This window comes from Geotrypetes seraphini, chromosome 3 (assembly GCF_902459505.1).
Source record: "Geotrypetes seraphini chromosome 3, aGeoSer1.1, whole genome shotgun sequence".
NCBI classification, from domain to species: Eukaryota; Metazoa; Chordata; class Amphibia; order Gymnophiona; family Dermophiidae; genus Geotrypetes; species Geotrypetes seraphini.
Genome location: NC_047086.1, coordinates 241,155,190 through 241,178,737, shown reverse-complemented (window position 1 = coordinate 241,178,737; position 23,548 = coordinate 241,155,190). Strand labels below are relative to the sequence as shown.

General features: G+C 39.7%; 1 protein-coding gene across 2 annotated transcripts in view; it reads right to left on the bottom strand.

Moving 5' to 3' along the window:
• The window catches only part of MED23 (mediator complex subunit 23), a 254,975-nt gene that overhangs the window by 49,832 nt on the left and 181,595 nt on the right, over positions 1-23,548 (bottom strand). For both annotated transcript variants that reach the window (XM_033937086.1, XM_033937087.1), the window contains 3 exons: positions 19,613-19,793; positions 15,646-15,816; positions 14,108-14,324 (listed from right to left, as the gene is read on the bottom strand). In XM_033937086.1, the coding sequence (XP_033792977.1) occupies positions 14,108-14,324; positions 15,646-15,816; positions 19,613-19,793 (569 nt within the window). The remainder of the gene's footprint in view (positions 1-14,107; positions 14,325-15,645; positions 15,817-19,612; positions 19,794-23,548) is intronic.

The following is a 23,548-nucleotide window of genomic DNA, read 5'->3' as shown; positions in this document are numbered from 1 at the left end:
CCAGTGATCCACCGTGCCCAGCAGTCCGCTGACGTGGCGGTGAAGGGGGTAAATATGTAGGGGGTAAATATGTAGAAGCTGATAAAGAAAAGGCTGAATTGCTTAACAAATATTTCTGTTCTTTGTTCAAGGCTGAAGCACCAGGAGCAGGACCAAAAAAGACAAACGTAAATGGGGATGGAGAAGTAATAGACCCTGATCGATTTTCAGAGGGTTGTGTTCATGAGGAGCTAGCTAAAATAAAGGCAGACAAAGCAATGGGGCCGGCTGGTGTACATCAGAGGGTGCTGAAGGAACTTAGGGAAGTTCTGGTGGCTCCGATGACTGACTGAGCTTTTCAATGAGCCTCTAGAGTCAGAAGAGGTATCGAAGGACTGAAAACGGCAGATGTGGTCCCTCTCCACAAAAGTGGAAGTAAGGAAGAAGTAGGGAATTACAGGCTGGTAAATCTGACTTCTGTGCTAAGCAAATTAATTGAAATGCTTTTAAAACAGAAAATGGTGAAGTTTCTGTAATCCTGTGGATTACAGGACCGGAGGCAACATGGATTTACTAGAGGTAGGTCTTGTCAGACAAATCTGATCAATTTCTTTGACTGGGTGACCAGAGAATTGGATAGAGGGTTTGTGCTAGATGTGGTGTATTTAGATTATAGCAAAGCCTTTGACAGTGTTCTGTTCTTGGGCCTGTTCTTTTTAACATTTTTATAAATGATATTGCTGAAGGGTTGTTGGGTAAGATTTGCCTCTTTGTGGATGATACCAAAATCTGCAATAGCGTAGACACGCTGGATGGTGTGAATAACATGAAGAAAGACCTGGTGAAGCTTTAAGAATGGTCTGAAATTTGGCAGCTAAAATTTAATGCTAAGAAATGCAAGCTCATGCATTTGGGATGCAAAAACCCGAGGGAACAGTACAGTTTGTATGTGATGACCTAAGGTGGCCAAATAGGTTAAAAAGATGATGGCGAAAGCTAGAAGGATGCTAGGGTGCATAGGGAAATGTATGGCCAGTAGGAAAAAGGAGGTATTGATGCCCCTGTATAAGACTTTGGTGAGACCTTATTTAGAATATTGTGTACAATTCTGGAGGCCGCACCTTCAAAAAGATGTAAAAAGAGATGGAGTCTGTCCAGAGGAAGGCTACTAAAATGGTGCGTGGTTTTCGTCATAAGGAGTATGGGGACAGACTTAAAGATCTCAATCTGTATACTTTGGAGGAAAGATGGGAGAGGGGAGATATGATAGAGATGATTAAATACCCACATAATGTAAATGCGCATGAGAGGGCATAGGATAAAGTTAAAAGGTGAAAGGCTCTAGAGTAATCTAAGGAAACCATCCATTCTTTCGGCATATGCCAAGATATGGGATACTTTTCAGCGTTAGTGCAATAAAGAGAATGAGGAGCCTCCCTATACACTTTCACTAAATTTTATAGGGTGGATGTGGCAGTACATGAGGAGTCCACTTTTGGGTCCTCAAAACTGAACACAGGCTTATCTCTCTCACCCGGGACTTTGGGGACTGCTTAGGAACATCCCTGAGGTTCAGCATACAATTCTTATTACTGGAAAAAGAAATTAAGTTCTTACCTTGATAATCTTTTCCAGTAGATAGGAATGATATACTGAGTCCCCTGCCAGATAATATCTGATGTCTTTTTCTGCCTTATGCTTCTTGGTCCTCTCCATGGCTAAGACTTTTCTGCCATTCGGACTATGGATTCAGAATCAGTTTGTAAATAGAAAGTCAGAAGATAATTGAACTTCACTAATATTCATTGAAAAAATTATGGTAGATAAAGGCCAAATGGTCCATCTAGTCTGCCCATCTGCAGTAACCATTATCTCTTTCTCTCTCCGAGAGATCCTACGTGCCTATTCCAGGCTCTCTTGAATTCAGACACAGTTTCTGTCTCCACCACATCTTCCGTGAGACTGTTCCACCCATCTATCACCCTTTCTATAAAAAAGTATTTCTTGGCCTTCAGTGGGCTGGTAATGACCACTTCTAAATATCTTTTCTTGGCTAGCGCCAAGAGCCATGCCATAAGATTGAAGTGACCTGGATCTTCTACAGCAATCAGCCTCCTGTGTGAGCAAGACTGGATACACCTGGAGCCGGAGACATTTGTCCACTTGTAGGCGTACCAGATCCACATACCAAGGACGCCTGGGCCAATCCAGGGCCATGAGGTTCACCCTCTTTGGGTGAGATGCTTTTCGATGGTCCATCCGGCCTATCAGGGGCCATGAAGGAAACACATATAGCAGTACGGACCTTGACCATGGTTGCACAGAGCATCCAGTCCTATGCTTCTGGTTTTGTATCTTCGGCTGAAAAACAGAGGCACTTTCTTGTTGTATGCCGTTGCCATAAGATCAAACGGCAGATGCCCCCCAAAGTCCAACAATGTCTTGGAATGCCCACAGGGCCAACGACCACTCTCCTCTATCCAATGTCTGTCTGCTGAGGTAGTCCACTTGCACACTGTCCACTCTGGCTACATATGCAGCCGTGATGGCCAGCAGGTGTTTTTCTGCCCAAGCGAACAGTAGTTTTGCTTCTAGTTGGAGAGATGTGCTTCTGGTGCCTCCCTGCCAGTTGACATAGGCTCTGATTTCCAGCACTGAGTGTAGGTTTAACAGAGCTAGGTGGACCACTCTCATTTCTAGCCTGTTTATCAGTCACTTCTACTGGGATGAAGTCCATTTCCCTTGTACTGAGTGACCATTGCAGTGTGCCCCCCAGCTTAACAGGCTGGCATCCATTGTGTGACCCACTTTCCAAAATTTGTGAATCACACTAAAATCTTATAAGAATAGGCTGTCACACAAATATATAATCACATAGGCAGGTATTTCAGAGAGAATCCCTGTTGTTAGAGACTATGGGTGGAGCCGCCAGCTCATGCTGCTGCAGGCTGTTTCTGTCCAGGGTAGAGGGGCCTATAGGGAGTCTCCATGGGGAGACCAATGAGACAGCAGTGCATTCTGAAGTGGACGCATATGCACCCTCACAAAGGGCATTATTTCTATGGCAGCTGCTATCGAGCCCAGCACCTGTAGGTAGTGCCACGCTGTAGGTGCTGGCTGCAATGGGAGGTTCATAATTTGCCCCCAAAGCTTGTCTGCGTGCCTCAGCTAAAAAAAACCCTCTGATTTCCACTGTGTTGAAAAGAATTCCCAGGTATTCCAAAGACTGAATAGGGAATAATTGGCCTTTCAAAAGTTTACAATCCAGCCCAGACTCTGCAAAGTTTGCACAACTGACGCCAATACTCTTTCTCCCTCTTCCCAAGAGGGGGCTCTGATGAGCCAGTCATCTAAATATGGATGAATCAGCAAGCCTGCCCTGCAGAGATGAGCTGTTACCACCACCATCACCTTGGTGAATGTCTGGGGTGCCACTGTGAGCCCAAATGGTAGCAGTGAAAATTAACAGTGTTTCTCCCAAACATGAAATCTCAGGAACTTTCTTGTCTGCCAGGAAAATTGGAATGTGGATATAAGCCTTCTTTAAATCCAGGGCAGCCAGAAACTCTCCTGGTTGGACAGCTGCAATGACAGATCTCAATGTCCCCATCCAGAAATGAAAAACCTTCAGAATGGGCCTCCGGTTGTAGGAATCTTTCTTGGGCACAGCAAAGTATATTGAATATCTGCCCAAGCATTCTCTGGAACTGGTTCTATGGCTTGAATATCCAGCTATTTGTTTAATGTTGCCAGAACTTGGACCGCCCGATCCGGTCAGCCCAGCAGAGAATCCATGAACCAGTTAGACAGAGGGTATGAAAATTCTATCTTGTAACCTTCTCTGACAATATCCAAGACCCAAAGATCTGTTGTTATGCTTTCCCAGGCCTCCAGAAAGTTTGAAAGAAGACTTCCAATATTCTGAAGGGTGGCTGGAGGCCTGGCGACATTGTGGCTTCTTGGCTGCCATTATGACCTGGGAACCTGAATTTTTGATTTTCTGGATTCCTGAATATCTCTGTCTGAAACCTTGATATGCACTCTGAGCCTCTTTGAGGTGTACTGTCAAAAACATCGGGATCCCCCTAAAGGCTGGCTTTTAGTCGCTTAAGGTTTGCTGTCTGGTAAGGACTTGAGATGACAATTTTGCACACTGGCCATAAGATCATCCTGGCCATAAGATCATGCCAAAAAGCATCTGTCCCTTGAAAGAGAGCATGCTAAGCATAGCCTTGGAGGTTGAATCGCCCACACATTGTCTAGTCCAGAGCACGCGTCAGGCGGAGATGAAATGTTGAGACTCTTGCCAGGACTCTAATTACATCATAAAATGAGTCCACCATATAGTTCACCCATGCCTGCATGAGCTGAGGTATTGGCTCAGCCATTGTCATGCCCAGGGTTCACAGCCGTGTGTGCTATGATAGAAGCAGCTGACACTGCCTTAACTCCTAGGGCCTGTGCCTCAAACTGCAAAACTTTCAAAAAATAAAAAAATAAAAAAACATAGTTAACATATACATAGTAACAAAGTAGATGACGGCAGATAAAGACCCGAATGGTCCATCCAGTCTGCCCAACCTGATTCAATTGAAATTTTTTTAAATTTTTTCTTCTTAGCTATTTCTGGGTAAGAATCCAAAGCTCTACTCGGTACTGTACTTGGGTTCCTACTGCAGAAATCTCCGTTAAAATCTACTCCAGCCCATCTACACTCTCTCAGCCATTGAAGCCCTCCCCAGCCCATCCTCCACCAAATGGCCATATACAGACACAGACCATGCAAGTTTGCCCAGTACTTTCTGATTCTAGATCCTCTGTGTTCATCCCAGGCTTCTTTGAACTCAGTCACAGTTTTACTCTCCACCACTTCTCTCAGGAGCACATTCCAGGTATCCACCACCCTCTCCGTAAAGTATAATTTCCTAACATTGCCTTTGAATCTCCCACCCCTCAACCTCAAATTATGTCCTCTGGTTTTACCATTTTCTTTTCTCCGGAAAAGATTATGTTCTACATTAATACCCTTCAAGTATCTGAACGTCTGAATCATATCTCCCGTGTCTCTCCTTTCCTCTAGGCCTTACCAATGACCTGTACAGGGTCATCAACACCTTCTTCCTTCTACTGACTACGCCTCTCTTTATACAGCCCAGCATCCTTCTGGCAGCAGCCACTGCCTTGTCACACTGTTTTTTCACCTTTAGATCTTCGGACACTATCACCCCAAGGTCCCTCTCCCCGTCCGTGCATATCAGCTTCTCTCCTCCCAGCATATATGGTTCCTTCCGATTATTAATCCCCAAATGCATTACTCTGCATTTCTTTGCACTGAATTTTAGTTACCAGGCATTAGACCATTACTCCAACTTTTGCAGATCCTTTTTCATATTTTCCACTCCCTCTTCGGTGTCTACTCTGTTACAAATCTTGGTATCATCTGCAAAAAGGCACACTTTTCCTTCTAACCCTTCAGCAATGCCACTCACTGAGCAGATCAGAAGACACCTTTTATGCTGGCCTACAGAAAGGGGCAGCAGACTCCTAGAAGGAGGAGGTTTGAAAAGCTGCGATTGCCATCTTTCTGCAGTATGCTCGTGAGAATGGACAGAGTACCCCAAGGTTCAGCATACCATTCCTATTGCATTGGAAATGCCCCATTAGTATCACTAGCCCTTTGCAACAAATGCTGTGCTCAATGCCAACTGAGCCCTCTGGCTGACCCAAACACATGTTTTCAAACATGAACATTTCCAATGAAGAGAGTCAATGATAGACTTTAAACCACTTTTGTTTAAGGTTTCATCACAAAATACTGTTCATTAAATACACTGAACCCAAAAGCTCCCGACATGCCTCCTATGATGTGACTCAAATTTAGTAGTGGTCTGAATTAGCACGTTCATGGCTAGAATCCCATTCATTTGGACTACAGCAGATCTAACAGAACTTCCTTCTTGTATTTGTACAAACTTGGCTGTCTTTAGTGATAGGTAGTGAAACTCAAGGAGGAAATAAAGTTGTGGTTGGATAAAGCAAATGGCATTGCATTCTGTAGCTGGAGTAAGGCAAAATGTGGAGTAACCAAAAAATAGTTGAGAGAAGAAAAATATCCCTGAAAAACATTCAACCTTGTAAAAATACACATAGATGAAAAGAAAAAGCAGGGCACGTATATCTAAACATTATATACTACAGGTGAAGGAACATTAATCGTATTAGAGAATTATCGTGTAAGACAAAAAACAAATATATAAACCAACGTGTTAACTAATGACATTTAGACCTGGTATGTCCAGATTACAGAAAGGTGCCCTAATTAAGCACTTCTCCATCAGAGGGATTAAGGAACGTCACAGTAGGCATTCTGTCACTGGTGTGCTCACAATTCAAACAAATAAACAAATCACACAGAGCTACACTTGCATCCCATGTACTGACAAAATATATCTTTACTGTAACTTGTATCCCATGTACTGACAAAATGAATCTTTAATGTAAACCACTTGCATCCCATGTACTGACTAAATGTATCTTTATTGTAAACCGTTTCTATCCCATGTACTGTCAAATGTATCTTTATTGTAAACCGCTTCGAACTTCACGGTATAGCGGTATATAAGAAATAAATTATTATTATTATTACACTAGGATTTGAATCAGGGTTCTCTGGTTTTCAGTCTGCTACTTTATTAATCTACTCCTCTATGTGGATGTCTAAGTGGCTATTTTACAACACAGATGTTACTATGTTGCCAAAATGATGTTTATGCAGCTGGTTTTGTCCTGCTCATAGTTTGGATGTTTCAGTTTATAAAATGTATGTTCATATTGGACATAAGCAGCACATGGGCATCAATTTCTCATGTATTTTAGAACAATACAATATGTTAGAGGCTTCCTCTTATTTTGATTTTAGAAAACTGTTAAAGACTCATCTGTTTGATAGGTTGACGCCTTAATACGTTCTTGTTTTTACAAAAAAATCTCATGTTTTAACTGATCTATTCCAATTTTATTTGCTTATTTTACCTCTTATGTTATTTCTATTCACACTGTATGTATTAACTTTCCTTGTTGTAAACCGCTTCAAACATTTTAGTATAGCGGTATTTAAAAAATAAATTATTATTATTATTAAATGGACGTCCTTTCTAAAATATTGTCCTAAATCATTTAACAAGGACAATGCAACAAATGCTTCAAGTTCATAGGAAGAGCTTCCTCAAAGATATACCTTAAACTTTCTTCCTTAACTGGAAATAGTGTGCCTAATTTTTTTTACAAATATCCACAAACTGCCCATGCTCTTTCCTTGGCCAGTAGGGTAGTCTAAAAAAATTTAATTAGCACATTTTGTTTGTCCACAAGGCTAATTTTATTCCCTTATATAAAAATGAGAAACACACAAAATTTTACTTAAAACAAAGTTTAGGGATCACCTCACCTTGCTGGGTTTTTTGTTTGGTTTTTTTTTTTTTACAAAAAACTACCAACTAAGCTTAACTGTATATTGTAATTCTTGTGCACTCAACAAATCATCAACTGTCTATGAAATAAGAGACGCCTTTGGTACAGAAGGAAACTTCTTTTGATGGTTGGCTACCAGCTGAAGAACAAATTGCTTCTGTTCCTTCTCTTTTGTCAAAATATCATTGTATTTTGCAGTGGGGCTTATCTCTTGTTCTGTTGCATCATGAACAGTCAGTTTGGATGTCCGATTGCCAAGTTCCTTGAAAACTGGACGTCAGCCAACTCTGTGGGATGTTTCTTCAGGAATATTTTTGCTTTTGTTGATCCTCGTTCCATCAGGAGATCAAAAAATGACTGTGTTTTCTGTGTTACAAGACTTTCAAAGGTTACAGATTTCGTTTCATCTGTATGCATGAGACGTCGTGGAATGTCTGGCAATAGTGTAATTCTGTCATCAAAAAAGGCAAGTGTTGCTAGGTGCTCGGACAGATAACCATAGATGTTTGGAAATGGCTGCGAATGCCTTGATTACAACAATTTTATTCATGTAGTTTCTTCAACTTCCTAACACAAATCTATACATCGTGTTGGTGTCCTGGCTCGATCCCATACCGTCATTGCTGACTCACACACCAACTTATAGCTTTCTAGTAAAGATTTTCCTTCATCATAATGATGAAAATTGACCAGTCAAAGAACATCCAGCCAACGTGGCAGTCTAGCAAAAATCTCAAACCAGACTGCCCTATAGCTGATGTCATGATTAAAGGAGAAGAATCCGTAGTAGGCATCCACAGAATTGGACTCAACTGGCCCTCTGTATGCCCATGCACTCACTACAGCAATGCTGTTTTGGGTCAAGGCGGAGGTATTGTTGGGAGAAGGCGGTGCTAAGTAAAGTTTCCTTTATGCTGCAGTCCACTGAGGTTTCTTGGAGTTGGATCTCTAATCGCTCCAAAGTTATCTGGTTCAGTGCTGGACTGCCTCCAGAGTTGGAGAGAATACCCCAGCTTTTGGCCTTCATCTTGCTCATGTTAAAACAAAAGTAAACAGCAACAAAGTCCAAACACTCAATGAGTGGACAAAAGGCATAACAGGCTCAGACACACTCTTGGCCCATATCCCCAACAAGTACCATGTGTTGAATGCTAACACATGACCTGCAATAAACAATAATGGAAACACTCCTTCTTGAAGCAGCATTAGGCATTGGGCTTGCTGTGCATTAAAATTCTGTATTATAGCATTTTAAGCCAAAACCTTTATGCCTTTTAGTAGAAGGGCTCCTTATTCTTGAAAAAGCTTTATTATAGATGAAAGCATGGGCCAGGTTATCCCAGTGCTTCTCAAACCTCTTTTAGATGCACACACTTACCCAGTCAGGTTTTCAGGATTACCACAATGAATATGCATGAAACAGGATTGCTGCAGTTATCGGGTCTAGCTGCATCTAAGTAAATAGAACTGGCGTGACTATAGTTTACTTTGTTATAGTGGGTTCTCAAACCGATTTGGTTTGAGGTAAGTTGTTTCCTCAGGAAGATAGAAGATTTTAGCGGGAAGATGATACAGGAAAGTCTGTTGGTCACAAATTTGCATTTTTGCAGGAAATTTGTTGGAACTGTTCCGACGGGTGTGTGTGTGTGTGTAAATTTCTGTTGGCCACTTTCTGAAACTCTGGGGGTGAGCGGAAAGGCATTTATCCTTGGTGCCAGTCATTTTTACACTAAACTTCTTTTTGAATGACTGGTTAGCCATGCTTGAAGATTAACCCTTTATCTCCATTGAGGTTACTTGGGTGTCTTGCTATTTCCATTGCCTACTCCCCTGCCCCCTTTTCTGCTTGTCCCCCCATACCTCCATAGAACTGTACAGCTTATCAAAATGGGTCAGCTTGTGTTCTTATAGCCTCTTGCGGCTCTTTACAAACTCCATACCAACCCGCTCCCCCCTTTTTTACTAGAACCCCTCCTGTGTTTGGAAGCAATATTCTGCTGGAACTGAATTATTAACCACTAGAGTACTATAGGAGAATCAAGCTAATAAAAGCCTATCTATAAATAACACTGTGCTTCTAAAAACAGGATTTTAAAAAAAGATTAGATTCTTTATAGTCCACGTGCAATGATCTTAAAATTGCAGAGGGTAATTTCAAACTGTCTGCATTATGAATAGGATAAAGTCCATGTGCACATTCAAGCCAGTGTGTGGTCAATTCATTTGATTTTTTTGCATTTAGAATTTTGTTGGAAAACTATTCACAAAGATTGCCCAAGGTAGGAATCCTCTCTTAGTGTAGTTAAAAAGCCCAAGCATTGTGAAACAACACACTGACACCAAGCTGCATTGAGCGAGTGGCATTCTGAGAAAGGCAATTTATGAATGTATGAACATAAGCATTTTAAACCTGCTAAATTAATTTGAAAATTTCTCTCTCCCTATTCAGGCAGAAAAATGACTTTAGGAGTATAAAATGTATAAAACAACACCACCACCATCACCAAGGTTTCAAACCATGTTGTTGAAGCAGATGCTTATGTCACAGATCTGAAGCAATAACTAGTGTTGAAAGATTTGATATGTGGTATAACAACTCAGAAGTTCCACATTTTGGGTAATTACATTTTTAAATCTGATGATTCCTCAGGGCCAGAGTGAATAGCAATTTGTTTAATAATTGCTAGTTTGTATAAAGCTGGAAGATTATGACATTGTTCTCTGGTCTTCCAAAATACCTGGAGACAAGGGTGTTAGTGAAGACAAAACAATTTCTTGTGGAAAATTTCAGCAATTGTACATGTCAGAAGTTGTAAAACTATGTTTCTATCCTCTTCAGACTATTATTTACATGATTCTCTGGATTCCTATTCTTACACACGCTTGTTATGCCTTTTTAACTTCCAAACTTGATTACTGTAATCAAATTTATGTTAGTAAGAACATAAGTGCGCCTCTGCCGAGTAAGACCATAGGTCCATCATGCCCAGCAGTCCGCTCCCGTGGCGGCCCCCCAGGTCAATGATCTGTAAGTGATCTTTTACTTAAAACATTTTGTCCTATATGGTATCCTTCTAATTATACCCTTCAACCCCTTTCCCAGTCTTCCATGTTCTCAAATTAAACGACTTTAAACAGTGTAAACACTGCAGTTCGACTCTTATGCAAGCCCTAGAAACGCAGCTATTTTTTAATGCATTTTTCTAGGAACTGATCTTTGCGATTGTTCTTCTAATGGGCGCTTTCTGATGATCTAGACCCATCTTCACCAACTATCGTCCTATAACGAATATTCCTCTCCTGCCAAAATGCTAGAGTCTATCATATCTACTCAGCTCTCATCTTATTTAGAGAGATTCTCCATTCTATTACCTTGCCAATATGGCTTCAGACCCAACTTCAGCACCAAATCCCTACTGGCCTCATTAATTTCAAAGGTTCAACAACTACACTCTTGTAATAAGTTTGCTATCCTATTACAATTCGATCTATCTGCGGCCTTTGATGTTGTACCAACTTTCTGAGATAAGCATCGATTCCACAGTCTTAGAATGGTTCTCAAAATTCTTACGTTCTCGCTCATACACTGTTAATATGAATGGCACCATGTCTTCTTCTTGGAAGCCGTTGTGCGGAGTCCTGCAGGGATCACCTCTGTCTCCTATTCTTTTCAACATCTATATGTCTACTTTGAAACTTTTCCAACTATCTCCCTCTAAAACATTATACACATATGCAGATGACATCCTTGTCCTTCTCAAGATAGATTTGAATCTTACCAACCTCACTGAGAATATAACAGAATGCATAACAAAACTCCAATCCTGGGCCCTCACTGTACAAATGAAGCTGAATGAGTCCAAAACAAAATTACTTTGGCTTGGCCCAAAATTAGATCAGCTACCCACATTAATTTCATTACCTTCTGGTCCCACACTGCAGATTGAATTCTCAAGCAAAGTTTTGGGCATCATTATTGACTCTACACTTTCATTTTAATGACCATCTCAACATTCTGGTTAAAAAAAAAAATGTTTTTTTAGTCTCCACATGTTGAGAAAAGTGAGATCTTGTTTCCACCAACAACATTTTGCTGTCCTTGTACAATCAATCATCCTCCCACAAATTAAAACTATCCTTCCCCTCGCTAAAAGGCATTTCCCACACAGGAAAGCTAGGGACCTCCCTCCACTTCAAAATCACTGAGCTCTGGAACAACCTTACTTCCCCTCTTCGGAACTTGAGCTCTCTCCAAGTTTTCCGCAAACATCTGAAAACCTGGCTTTTCTCAAAAAATGTAAGTCTCCCTCCAATTTAGGAATCAAGGAAACTCTTATATCTTGGCATCCCAAGTCCTCTAAATTTTCTTCACACTTCTACCTCTAACCCTCTGTTGTAGTTCCTTCCTATTTCTCCTACTGTAAACCGCGTCGAGCTCTACGAACGTGGAGATGATGCGGTATACAAACCTAAGGATTAGATTAGATTAGATCCTTACTAGGCTGGACTACTGCAACTCCATCTATCTAAGTGTAACCAAGAAAAATCTCCAAAGATTTCAGCAGATCCAGAATACTGTGGCTAAATTAATCTTCACAAAAAGTAAATTTGATCATGATTCCCCGCTTCTGTCAAAACTTCACTGGCTTCCTGTAATTTCTAGGGTTCACTTTAAATGTGCCTGCCTAACATTCAAGATCTTGCATGGCATTCTTCCTCCTCTAATTCCACTATCTTGGAATTCTACAAGATCTGACACTATCAGATCTATCCAAAAACTTAAACTATCTTTCCCCTCGCTAAAAGGCGTTATCTATGCTGGAAAATTAGGGAAATCTCTTTTCTTCAAAATCACTGAGCTTTGAAATAACCTTCCTGCCCTGCTGCGGAATCTGGGCTCCTTCCAATTATTCCAAAAGCATCTGAAAACTTGGCTATTTTCAAAAATGTAAATCTCGCTACCCTCTTTATAATCACTAACTCTTATTATGTTTTTCCTTCCTTATATTAAAGTTCCTGTAAACCGTGCCGAGCTCCATCTCTATGGAGAGGATGCGGTATATAAACTTAAGGTTTAGTTTTGTTTAGATTATATGTTAATGTTTGTTTGATTTTATTTGTCTTACTGAATTATGTATGTAATGATATGTAAACCGTTTAGGTTTAAACGGTATATAAATTGTTAAAATAAATAAATGATCACATTACACCGCTTCCTATCAAATTTCAGAACTCTTAAAATCAAAGCTCTGACCCACAGAGATTTTCACTTGGGTGAACCTTCCAATTTCGCATATCTTACCATCCCTTATAACTCTTTGTGTGCACTACAGTTCCTCAATTCTAATCAATTGGTGCTTCACAGTCTGAGGAATGCTCACTGGGAATCCACTCAGCACTCTGTTTTCTAGCCTTTGTAATGCTGTACCCTCTGCTATTCTTTTAGAAGTCTCATTTATTAGGTTTAACAACCTAATTTCTTCTCTTTAGCATATCCTGCTCCCAGACACTGGCTGACCAACTTATTATTATTATTATTATTTTTGGGGGGAGAGGGGACTGAGAGACAAGAATACAACACACATACGAGAATTATCTGTAATGGAGTTCTTTTTTAATTGATGTTTTTAGACAGTATACTGCCTAGAACTGCAGGCCAGAACAAGTGGTAGAGAAAGCTTTAGTAAACATAAAACAAAACAAAAAAAAAGTGCATGATATTACTGTTAGAGGCCACAGCAGTCATTCAAAAGGACCAGTCATCATGGTGGGAGTAAGTGGGGAGCATTTGCCACCTTAGATCCTTAGGGGGGGGGCTTGGGTCTGCAGAGGGGGGTAACACTGTTTGGGAAGTGGGTTTGCTACAGAGGAGGAGTTTACAAACTGAGGAGGAGGGATGGAGAGCCATGATTGAGGCCCTTTACAGAGGGAACAGCTATTTTAGAAAGCTGCTTCATCATCTATAAGGGGTGGGGAGAGGGATTTCTATATTTGCTTTCTTAGTTCAGCTTTCTAAGATCAATGCTCCCTCTGTACATGAAGGGACTTTGATGTGAAGTCCTGCATCCATTTCATAAGAGGCTTTAAGTTTGACAGAATTTCTTGCAAAATAGTATGGGCATTCTCCATGCACGGTCTGGGTCCCATATATGCTGATTCGGTGTAGGATGGGCTGGGGAGGGCATCAATGGGAACTCCACTAACTTGGAACATGAGGACACTACTGGCCAGACTTTACGGTGTGTATCCTGCAAACAACAGGATGGTTGGATAGGCTGGTGTGAAATCAGACGGCAACTCCAGCATTTGGAACTTAGGACAGTACTGGGTGGACTTTACAGTTTTTGGCCCAAAGATAAATATATTTTTTTTTAAAAAAGAGACAATTTATTCATATATTTTTAATGAGTATAACTAATGGGCAGACTGGACGGACCATTTAGGTCTTTATCTGAAATAATTTACTTTATTATTATGATTTACTTTCTACGCTGAGCATTAATCTGTGACTGTAGTAACCTAATAAAGATTAGTCTAAAGTGACTCTTTTGGCTTCCTATTTTTAGTATTGTTAATTCTATACTTGCCCTTTTGCTAAATATATATTTAAATTAAATGAATTTATGCAGAAAATGATAGGTATGTTATTAGCACTCACCATGGAATTTATACAAGCCTCCCAAATGATCAAGCAGAGTTTCCAGTGATTTTGAAACTGGAAGCAATTCTAGAAATCTGTGGATTACAATGTCAAAGACTGGCAGAAATCGAAGGCAAACATTTCCAAAATAGATAGGCAGGTAGTGAGGCTGGATCTGCACAGGAGGATTCACCTGCTCTGCCAATCCTTCAAAGTAAAGTTTTTCTGGATATTTCTGAGGAAAATTAGATATAATTTACTTTTAATGAACAAAGTACTGTATCAATAAACAATCAAGAATTTATAACACTAATAAGTTACAAAATGTAGGTGTTGAATACCTAAAAAGTAATAGGAATGACAATATATGGAAATGCAATGAACTAAGGAGGGCTTCAAAATTATGGTAGCAGGATAAGTCATAGGAAGAGTAGCAATAATAGAACTGACACCAAAAAAGACATTAAGGCAGCAAGTAGTAAAGGGAATTACCATTTATACTTGTAAATAAGTTGATCTGAATATAAATTGAGACCCCCATTTTTCCCCCCAAAAGGAGGAAAAATGGTTGACTTGAATACGTCAGGCGAGCTTAATATTCAAGTGCCCTGGCCTGCCAGGATCTGCACCCAGCGCCCCCTCCTTTCCCTGTCAGGCTCTGCACCCAGCCCCCTCCCTGCCAGAGACTACACCTAGCCCCCTTTCCTCCCTCCTAGGCTCGCCACCCTGCCCATAACTAAATGCTGCATTTTCAAAGGCCTAGTGTTGGCATATAAATCCCTCTACAACATGACACCCAAATACTTCTCAGACAAACTTCTTCTCTACACCCCAAAGAGAAAAGAGAACGCTATGCTCCCAAGATGAAATACACCTATAGCACACTCCCTCCAACTCTAGACAGTCTGGAAATGTTCCTATTCCCATTTTTTTTTTTCTAAACCTCTGGAACAGCCTACCTCCTCATGTCAAGAGCCTTTAAAGGACTTCTTAACTTTAGAAAAGCTGAAAAAACTTGTACATTCCCTTCATGCTTACCTCAACGACTTTATTGCTTGTAAATCTGATTAATTGATGTGAACCGCCTAGAACTCTCTGGGTATAGCGGTATACAAAAATAAAGTTATTATTATTATTAAAAACCTACCTTTTTCCCTAGTCACTCCTTCAACCCTTCACCAGCATCAGTAAGTAATCCTATATGAAGATATATTGCAACCCCACTGTATGTAAACCCTATATTGTAACACTGTGAATGTAATGTAAACTGTATCCCGTTCTGAGCTCTTTGGGGAGAATAGGATATAAGTATAAATAAACAAGCCCAGTGGTTCAAAATTGATGCCTCAATTGAACTAAAGTGAAATGGTGTGGTGACTGTGTTAGTCCACTTTCCAAGGTAATAAAACAAAAATAAAGGAAATAATTCAATGTATTTTATGATGAGCTTTTGAAGGTAACCCTTCTTCTTCAGATCAGAAATTGAACTATTGAACTAGAAATCAGAACTGCATATAATAAGATGATGAGTTCATGTTCCCCAAACTGTTCAGTACCTTGTGGTAATTCATATGCTTGGTATGCCAGTCATTTTGCAGCCAATGTTCTGGAGAATTTTCTTTCACAAAATCACTCACTCGATTCCTAAAGTCATTAGGTTTCAATAAGAGCAGCTGAATTATGAAGTAGCACACCTGGGCTTCATTTCCTTCATGGCTGCGCATAGCCTTGGAAAAAAAAAACCCCACAAAATCAAATGAGGATTGCAAATTTTCCATCTCTAAGATTGCTCAACTAATGGACACAAAGCTACAAAAAGCTTCTAATCAAATCATTGCACTAATCCCCTCACCTAAAACTGTCAACATGCTCCCTTTAAAATAGACTATGTTAGTGGTATAATGGCTTACTGCAAGCCTATACATTGGCAGCTCATACATATCCAACGTAATCTTTCCCATAATTAATACAGTTTCCTGTTCTATAAGAGTCAGCTCTATAAAATAAGTGGTCAAGCTACTTTTTAGTCAACTTTCTATATTTAAATGCAATTGTCTGATTCGATTCACACTTGTCAGTGTCATTTAGAAAAGTGTTAATAAGAATGCAGACACTGACTGTGTAAATTACCCAAGACTCCATCATATTGTATTACAAAACAGTATGCATTTTAAAAGATCATACTGTGCTCCACCTTGAAGAAAATGAAAAGGTTTTTGATTTGTGATTTAATATATCACCTTCTGTATGAAATAAAGCAGTGTACAAATAATCATAATATAATAGAAAAAGAAAAGAACGCCATCAAATAGGATAGAGGAAAAGGGAAGTTTGAATAAAAACAAGAAAGAGAAAAAAATGAGAGAGAAAGCAGGTACAGGTCTGTTCTCAAGCTACAATGGGTCTACCACCAGGGGAACACCTAGGTACAAAAGGTATACTTTTCAGGCCAAGTTCTGTTCACGTGGAACTTTTTTTAAAAAAATGAACTTAATTGGCGCTTTAATTGAACTGTAGTTCAGGGAATGGTTATCTCTAGATTGGACTACTATAACATACTGTACCTTAGAATAACTAAAACTAGGAGCAGTGCTTGGTCTAAAATGCAGCAGCATGGGTTATGGATGTTGCAAGAAATGAGCACATAACTAACCCCTGTCCTTTGGTTACCAGTAGCCTGGAAAGTCCAATATAATGTCATCTCGATTGTTCAAACGCTCTACCATCCAGTATTTTTTATTTTTTAAACAAATTGCTGATGTTATACTGTCCCAGTAGAGCACTGTATTCAGAAAATGCCATGTGACTTGAAACACTGATTAAAGCGCGATATGCTGAGACTAGAACAGCTGCTTTTTTGTGTGGCAGGTATTAAAATATGGAACGCATTGATGAGGCAATTAAGCCTATGTGCTGACAGATTGAAAACACAGCTATTTGTATCTGCTTTCATGTAAGGAAAGATTTCCATTTGTATAGGCAACAGATGGAAGTGTGCAACAAAGGTCATGAAGACTCAGCTTTTTTGTAATGTTAATTTTATGCTATGTATGTTTTATATGGAAACCATCTAGATACACGGTATATAAATTTTAAAAATAAATAAATAATAAATATATGGAATTGTATTAGTTTCCCCTCCTGTATTGTTCTTTCCATTCCCTTCTTTCCTCCCTTTTTCTTTTTATCTCGATGTAGTTTTATTCTCCTACCCCCTATTCCTGTGTGTCTCAGTGAGTGCTTCTGTTTGACTATCCCACTTATTTTAATTTCTTAAATGAAATTTCTTTTGTTTTTAACTAGTATTGTAAACCGTCTAGGTATATCTTGATAGATGGTATATCAAAAACTGAATAAACTTGGAAGCTGAGCAGTCTTGTTGAGAAATGAACAGACACAATGAACCTGAAGAGAGCCCAAACACACTTAACAAATGCTACTTGAGGTTCAAATGAAAGTGAATGATCAATGAAAATACCAAGGTATTTAAAAGATTGAACTGGCTCATTCCTAAGGTGGGGGCTAAAGTATAGTAGGACTGCCTGCCAATAACCCAGTTATTAGGTTTAGAATGAGTTGATGACCATTTTGCAAATTAATCCAGACAGGACTGATGTTGAGTGAAACTGGGATGACAAGGATCAAAGACAGAAAACAGTAAGATATAATTTGAACAGAATAAAAGTACCTAGAGGACTCAAAAAGATGTTAAAGAGTAATGGAGCTAAGCCCGATCCTTGTGGGACACTGCATGGAAGAGGACAAACCGATGAAGTCGAAGAAGGTAAGGAAACAAAAAATGAAAGGTCTGACAGAAATTACGTAAGCCCTTTAAGAACCTTACCTGTGAAACCTCTCTCTTAAGAAAGTGGAGTGGCAGAGCATAGTCCACCAGGTAAAAAGCCGAGAATAAGTCGAAATAAAATCACCTGCATTCAATATGTATTAATAGTTTCTATATTGAGCTGCTGGGCAAAAACAGAATCTTCACGGATGTAAGATGTTAGTGGATATGACATGCAGTGAAAACTGATTAAAAGACATATTTCTTGACAAGCTTTGGTCTATAAGGGAGGTTGGAAACTGACTTGCAGCTGGAGGGAACAGTTGGATCAAAAGTTATTTTTGAGGAGTCGGTGGCCAGAGCTTGTTTCCAGACTGGAACCTTCTTATTAGAGACCTTAAGATTATGGATGGAAAAGCGAAAGGGTTCTGTATCCATGGTGAAAGAAAAGGGTCGAGTAGCCTTAGATGAGGAAAATAGTTTCAAAAGAGATGTTGCAAAAATCTGACTGAAAATTGACCAAGTTTGGGATAAAACAGTATTTCCCAAGTTGGTCCTGGCGTACACCTTTGCCAGTCAGATTTTCAGGATATCTGCAATGAATATGCATGAAAGAGAATTTCATATAATGGAAGCTGTGTATGCAAATATCTGACTGGCAAGGGGGTACTCTAGGACGGATTTGGGAAACACTGGGAAAAAGAACAAACTAGTGTAGAATGTTTAGTGGGTGATAAAATGGAGAGGGAGATGTAAAACTCTGGGGATTGGATAATATGAGAGGAATGTAGATTAGCAGTCTTTATGGTATAGTAGTATGCAAAGTAGTCCGCATTAAGTAAGGTGGGAACAGGTGAATTTTGGGCCTCTCTTATTAGATTCTACAATGATCACTGTAACGCTCCTATATTCCACTGGACAAAGAAGCAGGAGTCATCCACTTGTTTCTTCCATCGTGCTGGAAGAAGACACTACAACACCTGTTTGCAGAGGCAGCAGTAGCATGCAAGCTTTCAGATACAGGTAACGGGTGATTAATATTTTGGGGGTGGGGAGGTGGGAATGTACAGCAATATGAAAAAGCTCCCCTCCCAATTTTCCCTATTAGGAGGAGAGTGTGGCGTAGCGGTTAGAGCTACAGCTTCAGCACATTGAGGTTATGGGTTCAAACCCTGCACTGCTCATTGTGACCCTGAGCAAGTTACTTAATCCTCCTTTGTCCCATGTATATTAGATAGATTGTGAAACCATCAGGACAGATATGGAAAATGACTGAAGTACCTGTATGTAAACAGCTTTGAAATGTGGTTGTAAAATTACAAAAAGGCAGTATACAAAAGCCCAATTCCTTTCCCTTAATGTGTTTTTGAAGTTTAAATAAAATATAATATTAGGACATAGGAAACCCGAGTATAAAAGATAGTATTCTATAAAGGTTACATGCATTCCTTGCTTATACCTGCCTTTGAGCAAGTATAAATGGTTGCATCTGTATCTCAGTGCAGGTTTACACTAATATTGTATAATCACATCTTGGCTCCCAGGACTGGCACCATTGGAATAGCTTAAATGGAGCACCCTGTTATAGGTTTGCTCTCCCAGTGGCTTGAGCCTATTGTCAAAAAAACTTGGAAGGGGGGGGGGAGGGTTGAGGAAGTATTGAAAAACTTGTCAAGCTCAGCAAAGCAAATGATTGCATGAAAAGTAAAGGAGATACTATATTTAAAGCACATACTTACGAGGCACAAGATCAAGCGATCTAGAGTCACAATGTTGTATTTCCATACCATTTCGTTAAGAATTTCAATGCATTTGTTAAGCTGCTGACCTCCAGCTGATGTGGAAAACTCATAAACTAAGAAATCAGCAAATGTTCTGACATGGGCTACCAGAGCCCTAGCACCAATTCTTTCCAATACTCTACAAACCAGAAAGAAGAGAGACAGAAATGGACAATGCTATTAGCATTTTAAAAACAATGTAGAAGACTTTTATGGCTAAATTGGCATGTTTGAAAATTGTTCTTCTTGGAGTGGGTTTCAGGACGAAATGATTTAGCATTCAAACAGAATAGCATTTTCCAACCTTTGCACGTATTCCCCCATTCCTCCTTCCCCTTTCCCTCTACACACAAAAAAAGGAGATGCGAAGTCTGAGCATAGTTATGCCTGTGTAGATGTGTTGATAACATCTTGAGTAGAGAATGACATGGTGACAAAATTCATCACCGTCCCCGTCCCCGTGGATAACCATCTTCATGTCATTCTTTAAGGAGAGAGGGAAGAATCAGAGTATGAATGGCCACAACCACTGACCTACAAGCTTTGCTTTGAAGAATGCTGGTGTAGAAGGACCGAGGTTGAAATAGACACTAGAAAATAACATGGGATTATTTCCCGCGGTTATCCGCGAGGACGGGAATGGTGATGAATTTTGTCACCGTGTCATTCTCTAATCTTGAGTACCCTCATGGAAAGCAGTCAATTCAATCACTGATGATACCAATTGATCTCCTCCCTGTTGGTCTGTTTGAAATTCTCTCTTATCTGCAGTGAATTCTCAAAAATAAATTTCTTATTCTGAAACATAAGCAGGAATATCTAAGATAAAATGAAGCTCCTAAGGCTAAAAAGGCTTTCTGTCTGAGTTGTGCAGCTCTAGCAACATCAGGAAAATTAAAATCTTAGCACCACAGTCCTTCATTTCTTTTTGTCTGAAAATAATGTTTCAAAACCAAAGATTTATCAGTCATTAGCAAGTTACTAAAAAAGTAGATTCAGCTTTATCTTGAGCAATGCATTTTATTCCTTCTATTCTGCGTATTACTCTTAGATTCTAAATTTTCTGTCTATCACAATACATTTAAAAACATATTTAAATGTCTGAAGCCAATTAATTTTGCTGCTCTGAACTGGTTTTGCAACCCCACCCCGTAGTCTGCCATTTGTATCTTTAGCCTGTTTTGTTTGTTATATGCTACAGTATCTTGCTTCATGTTGAGTGTTTCTTCATTTTGTACTGTTGTTTCTTAAAAAACCCCCTCAATAAAATGTATTTTAAAAGTTAAATGTGAACTGCAATGCTCATGACTGCCAATTAGCAGTAACAAAATTCTTTGCACAATTCTAACATGCAATTCGACAACAATATTCCGTAACTTCCGTTTCACTTTTGCAAAATGGGGTTGAAAAAGAACACTAACACTATGTGCCCTGTTACTACATCTTATCTAATCACAGGTTACATCATTAGAGAATGAAAGAAGTTTCCTAATTCTTTTCACAAACAGTTTCAAGGTCATTGTATATCAACCACAGGATAATGCCCTCCAAGATATTTAACACAAGTCCTAATTCAGGACATCATAAGACAAGCTATAAAGCACAGAGCTGCTGAGGTGTCAGTTCAGGTTTCATGTCTATGTTGTTCATCAAATATTTCTAAGTTTCTATATTTTAAACACCTTTTAGAGCAGTGGTCTCAAACTCAAACCCTTTGCAGGGCCACATTTTGGATTTGTAGGGCCTCAGAAAAAATAATTAATGTCTTATTAAAGAAATGACAATTTTGCATGAGGTAAAAACTCTTTATAGTTTATAAATCTTTCTTTTCGGCTAAGTCTTAATAATGATATTGTCATTTTTAGCTAAAGACATATGATCAAGAAACTTTTATTTTACTTTTGTGATTATGATAAACATACCGAGGGCCTCAAACTAGTACCTGGTGGGCCGCATGTGGCCCCCAGGCCACGAGTTTGAGACCACTGTTTTAGAGGCAACGCTTTCTAAGCTTTTTCCAATTGTAAACCTTAAAACACCAAAAATGGCTTTTATGCAAATTTGCAACTACATATGTACATACAAAATAACCATACTTTTATTTGACCTGTGTGTAGCCATTCCCAGGGTTATTTATTTATTTTTAATATTTATATACTGCTTATAACCTAAGCAGTTTACATTCAGGTACTCAAGTATTTCTCTCTATCTGTCCTGGTAGGCTCACAATCTGACTAATGTACCTGGGGCAACGATTTGCACAGGGTCACAAGGAGCAGCGCTGGGTTTGAACCTGCTGAGGCTGCAGTCCTAACTACTAGGCAGAATGGGGGTGGGATTGTTTTATACATGCACAGAGTACAGGCACAAATGTATATTTCCTTTAGAGGGGCTATAAATTCATGCACTCTTGGGACTAGATCAAGGATCCTAAGAAATCAACTAGGGAAGGTGGGAGGGATGCGAGAATATCTGCCTGATATCCCCGGAAAACACCTGTTACGGTAAATAATTGTGCTTTATCCTAGGACAAGCAGGCAGCATATTCTCACATGTGGGACTCCCTGGATTACTGAAATGGGATGGAGGGAGTTTTGGCCTTAAAGAAAAAAAATTTTGAAGTACTGCTTGGACAAATCTACCATCTCATCTGGAATAGGTTTCCAGACAATTGTAAGATATGAAGGTATGAATTGAGGACCAAGTAGCTGTTTTGCAAATATCTTCTATGGGAGTGGAATGCAGAAAGGCTACTGATGCTGCTATTGTTCGGACCTTGTGGGCTGTTACACATCCCTCAAGTGGCAACTCAGCCTGATCACAGCAAAAAGAGATGTAGGTGGCCAACCAAGTGGCAATAGTTCGTTTGGTGAAAGAAACTCCCAATCTGTTGGGATCAAAAGAGATGAAGAGTTGAGGGGAAATCAAAGCCGCTTCGAACCTAATGGATTAGCGGTATATAAAAAATAAAATTACATTACATTACATGTGTGCCTCTTCTGTGGTGGTAGCTTGGAAGAAGCGGAAGTGGTTGGATAATATTTCTTATAGGCATATGAAGTAGGCTGCTGAGATGGTTTAGATCAGCGGTCTCAAACTCATGGCCCCTCAGGTACTATTCTGCAGCCTGCGGTCTAGATGCAAAGATTGAGTGTCGGCTCCTTTGTTGAGGTCTTTTTTCCATTCAAAGGCGTGGGTGGGGGCTCCTCATGCCTGCGTCGGAAGCCTCTCTGTGTGTGTGGCCTCTCTGTGTGAAGCCTCTCTGTGTGTGTGGCCAGTAGGAAAAAGAAGGTATTGATGCCTCTGTATAAGACACTGGTGAGACCTCAGTTAGAATACTGTGTACAAACTCTGCAATGAGAGGGCATAGGATGAAGTTAAGAGGTGATAGGCTCCGGAGTAAACTGAGAAAATACTTTTTTACAGAAAGGGTGGTAGATGCGTGGAACAGTCTCCCAGAAGAGGTGGTGGAAACAGAGACTGTGTCTGAATTCAAGAGGGCCTGAGATAGGCACATGGGATCTTTCAGAGAGAGAAAGAGTTACTGTGGACAGGCAGACTAGATGGGCCATTTGGCCTTTATCTGCCATCATGTTTCTATGTTATTAAAGAAATGACAATTTTGCATGGTGTAAAACTCTTTATATTTTATAAATCTTTCCTTTAACAGTTAAAAAGGAAAGATTTATAAACTATAAAGAGTTTTACACCATGCAAAATTGTCATTTCTTTAATAATACATTAATTATTTTTTCTGTGGACCTCCAAGTACCTACAAATCCAAAATGTGGCCCTGCAAGGGGTTTGAGTTTGAGACCACTGGTTTAGATGATTGTGGCTTAGCTTTAAAGCCAGTGAGTAGTCCAACTCTGCTCATACCATGTGAGTCTTTGA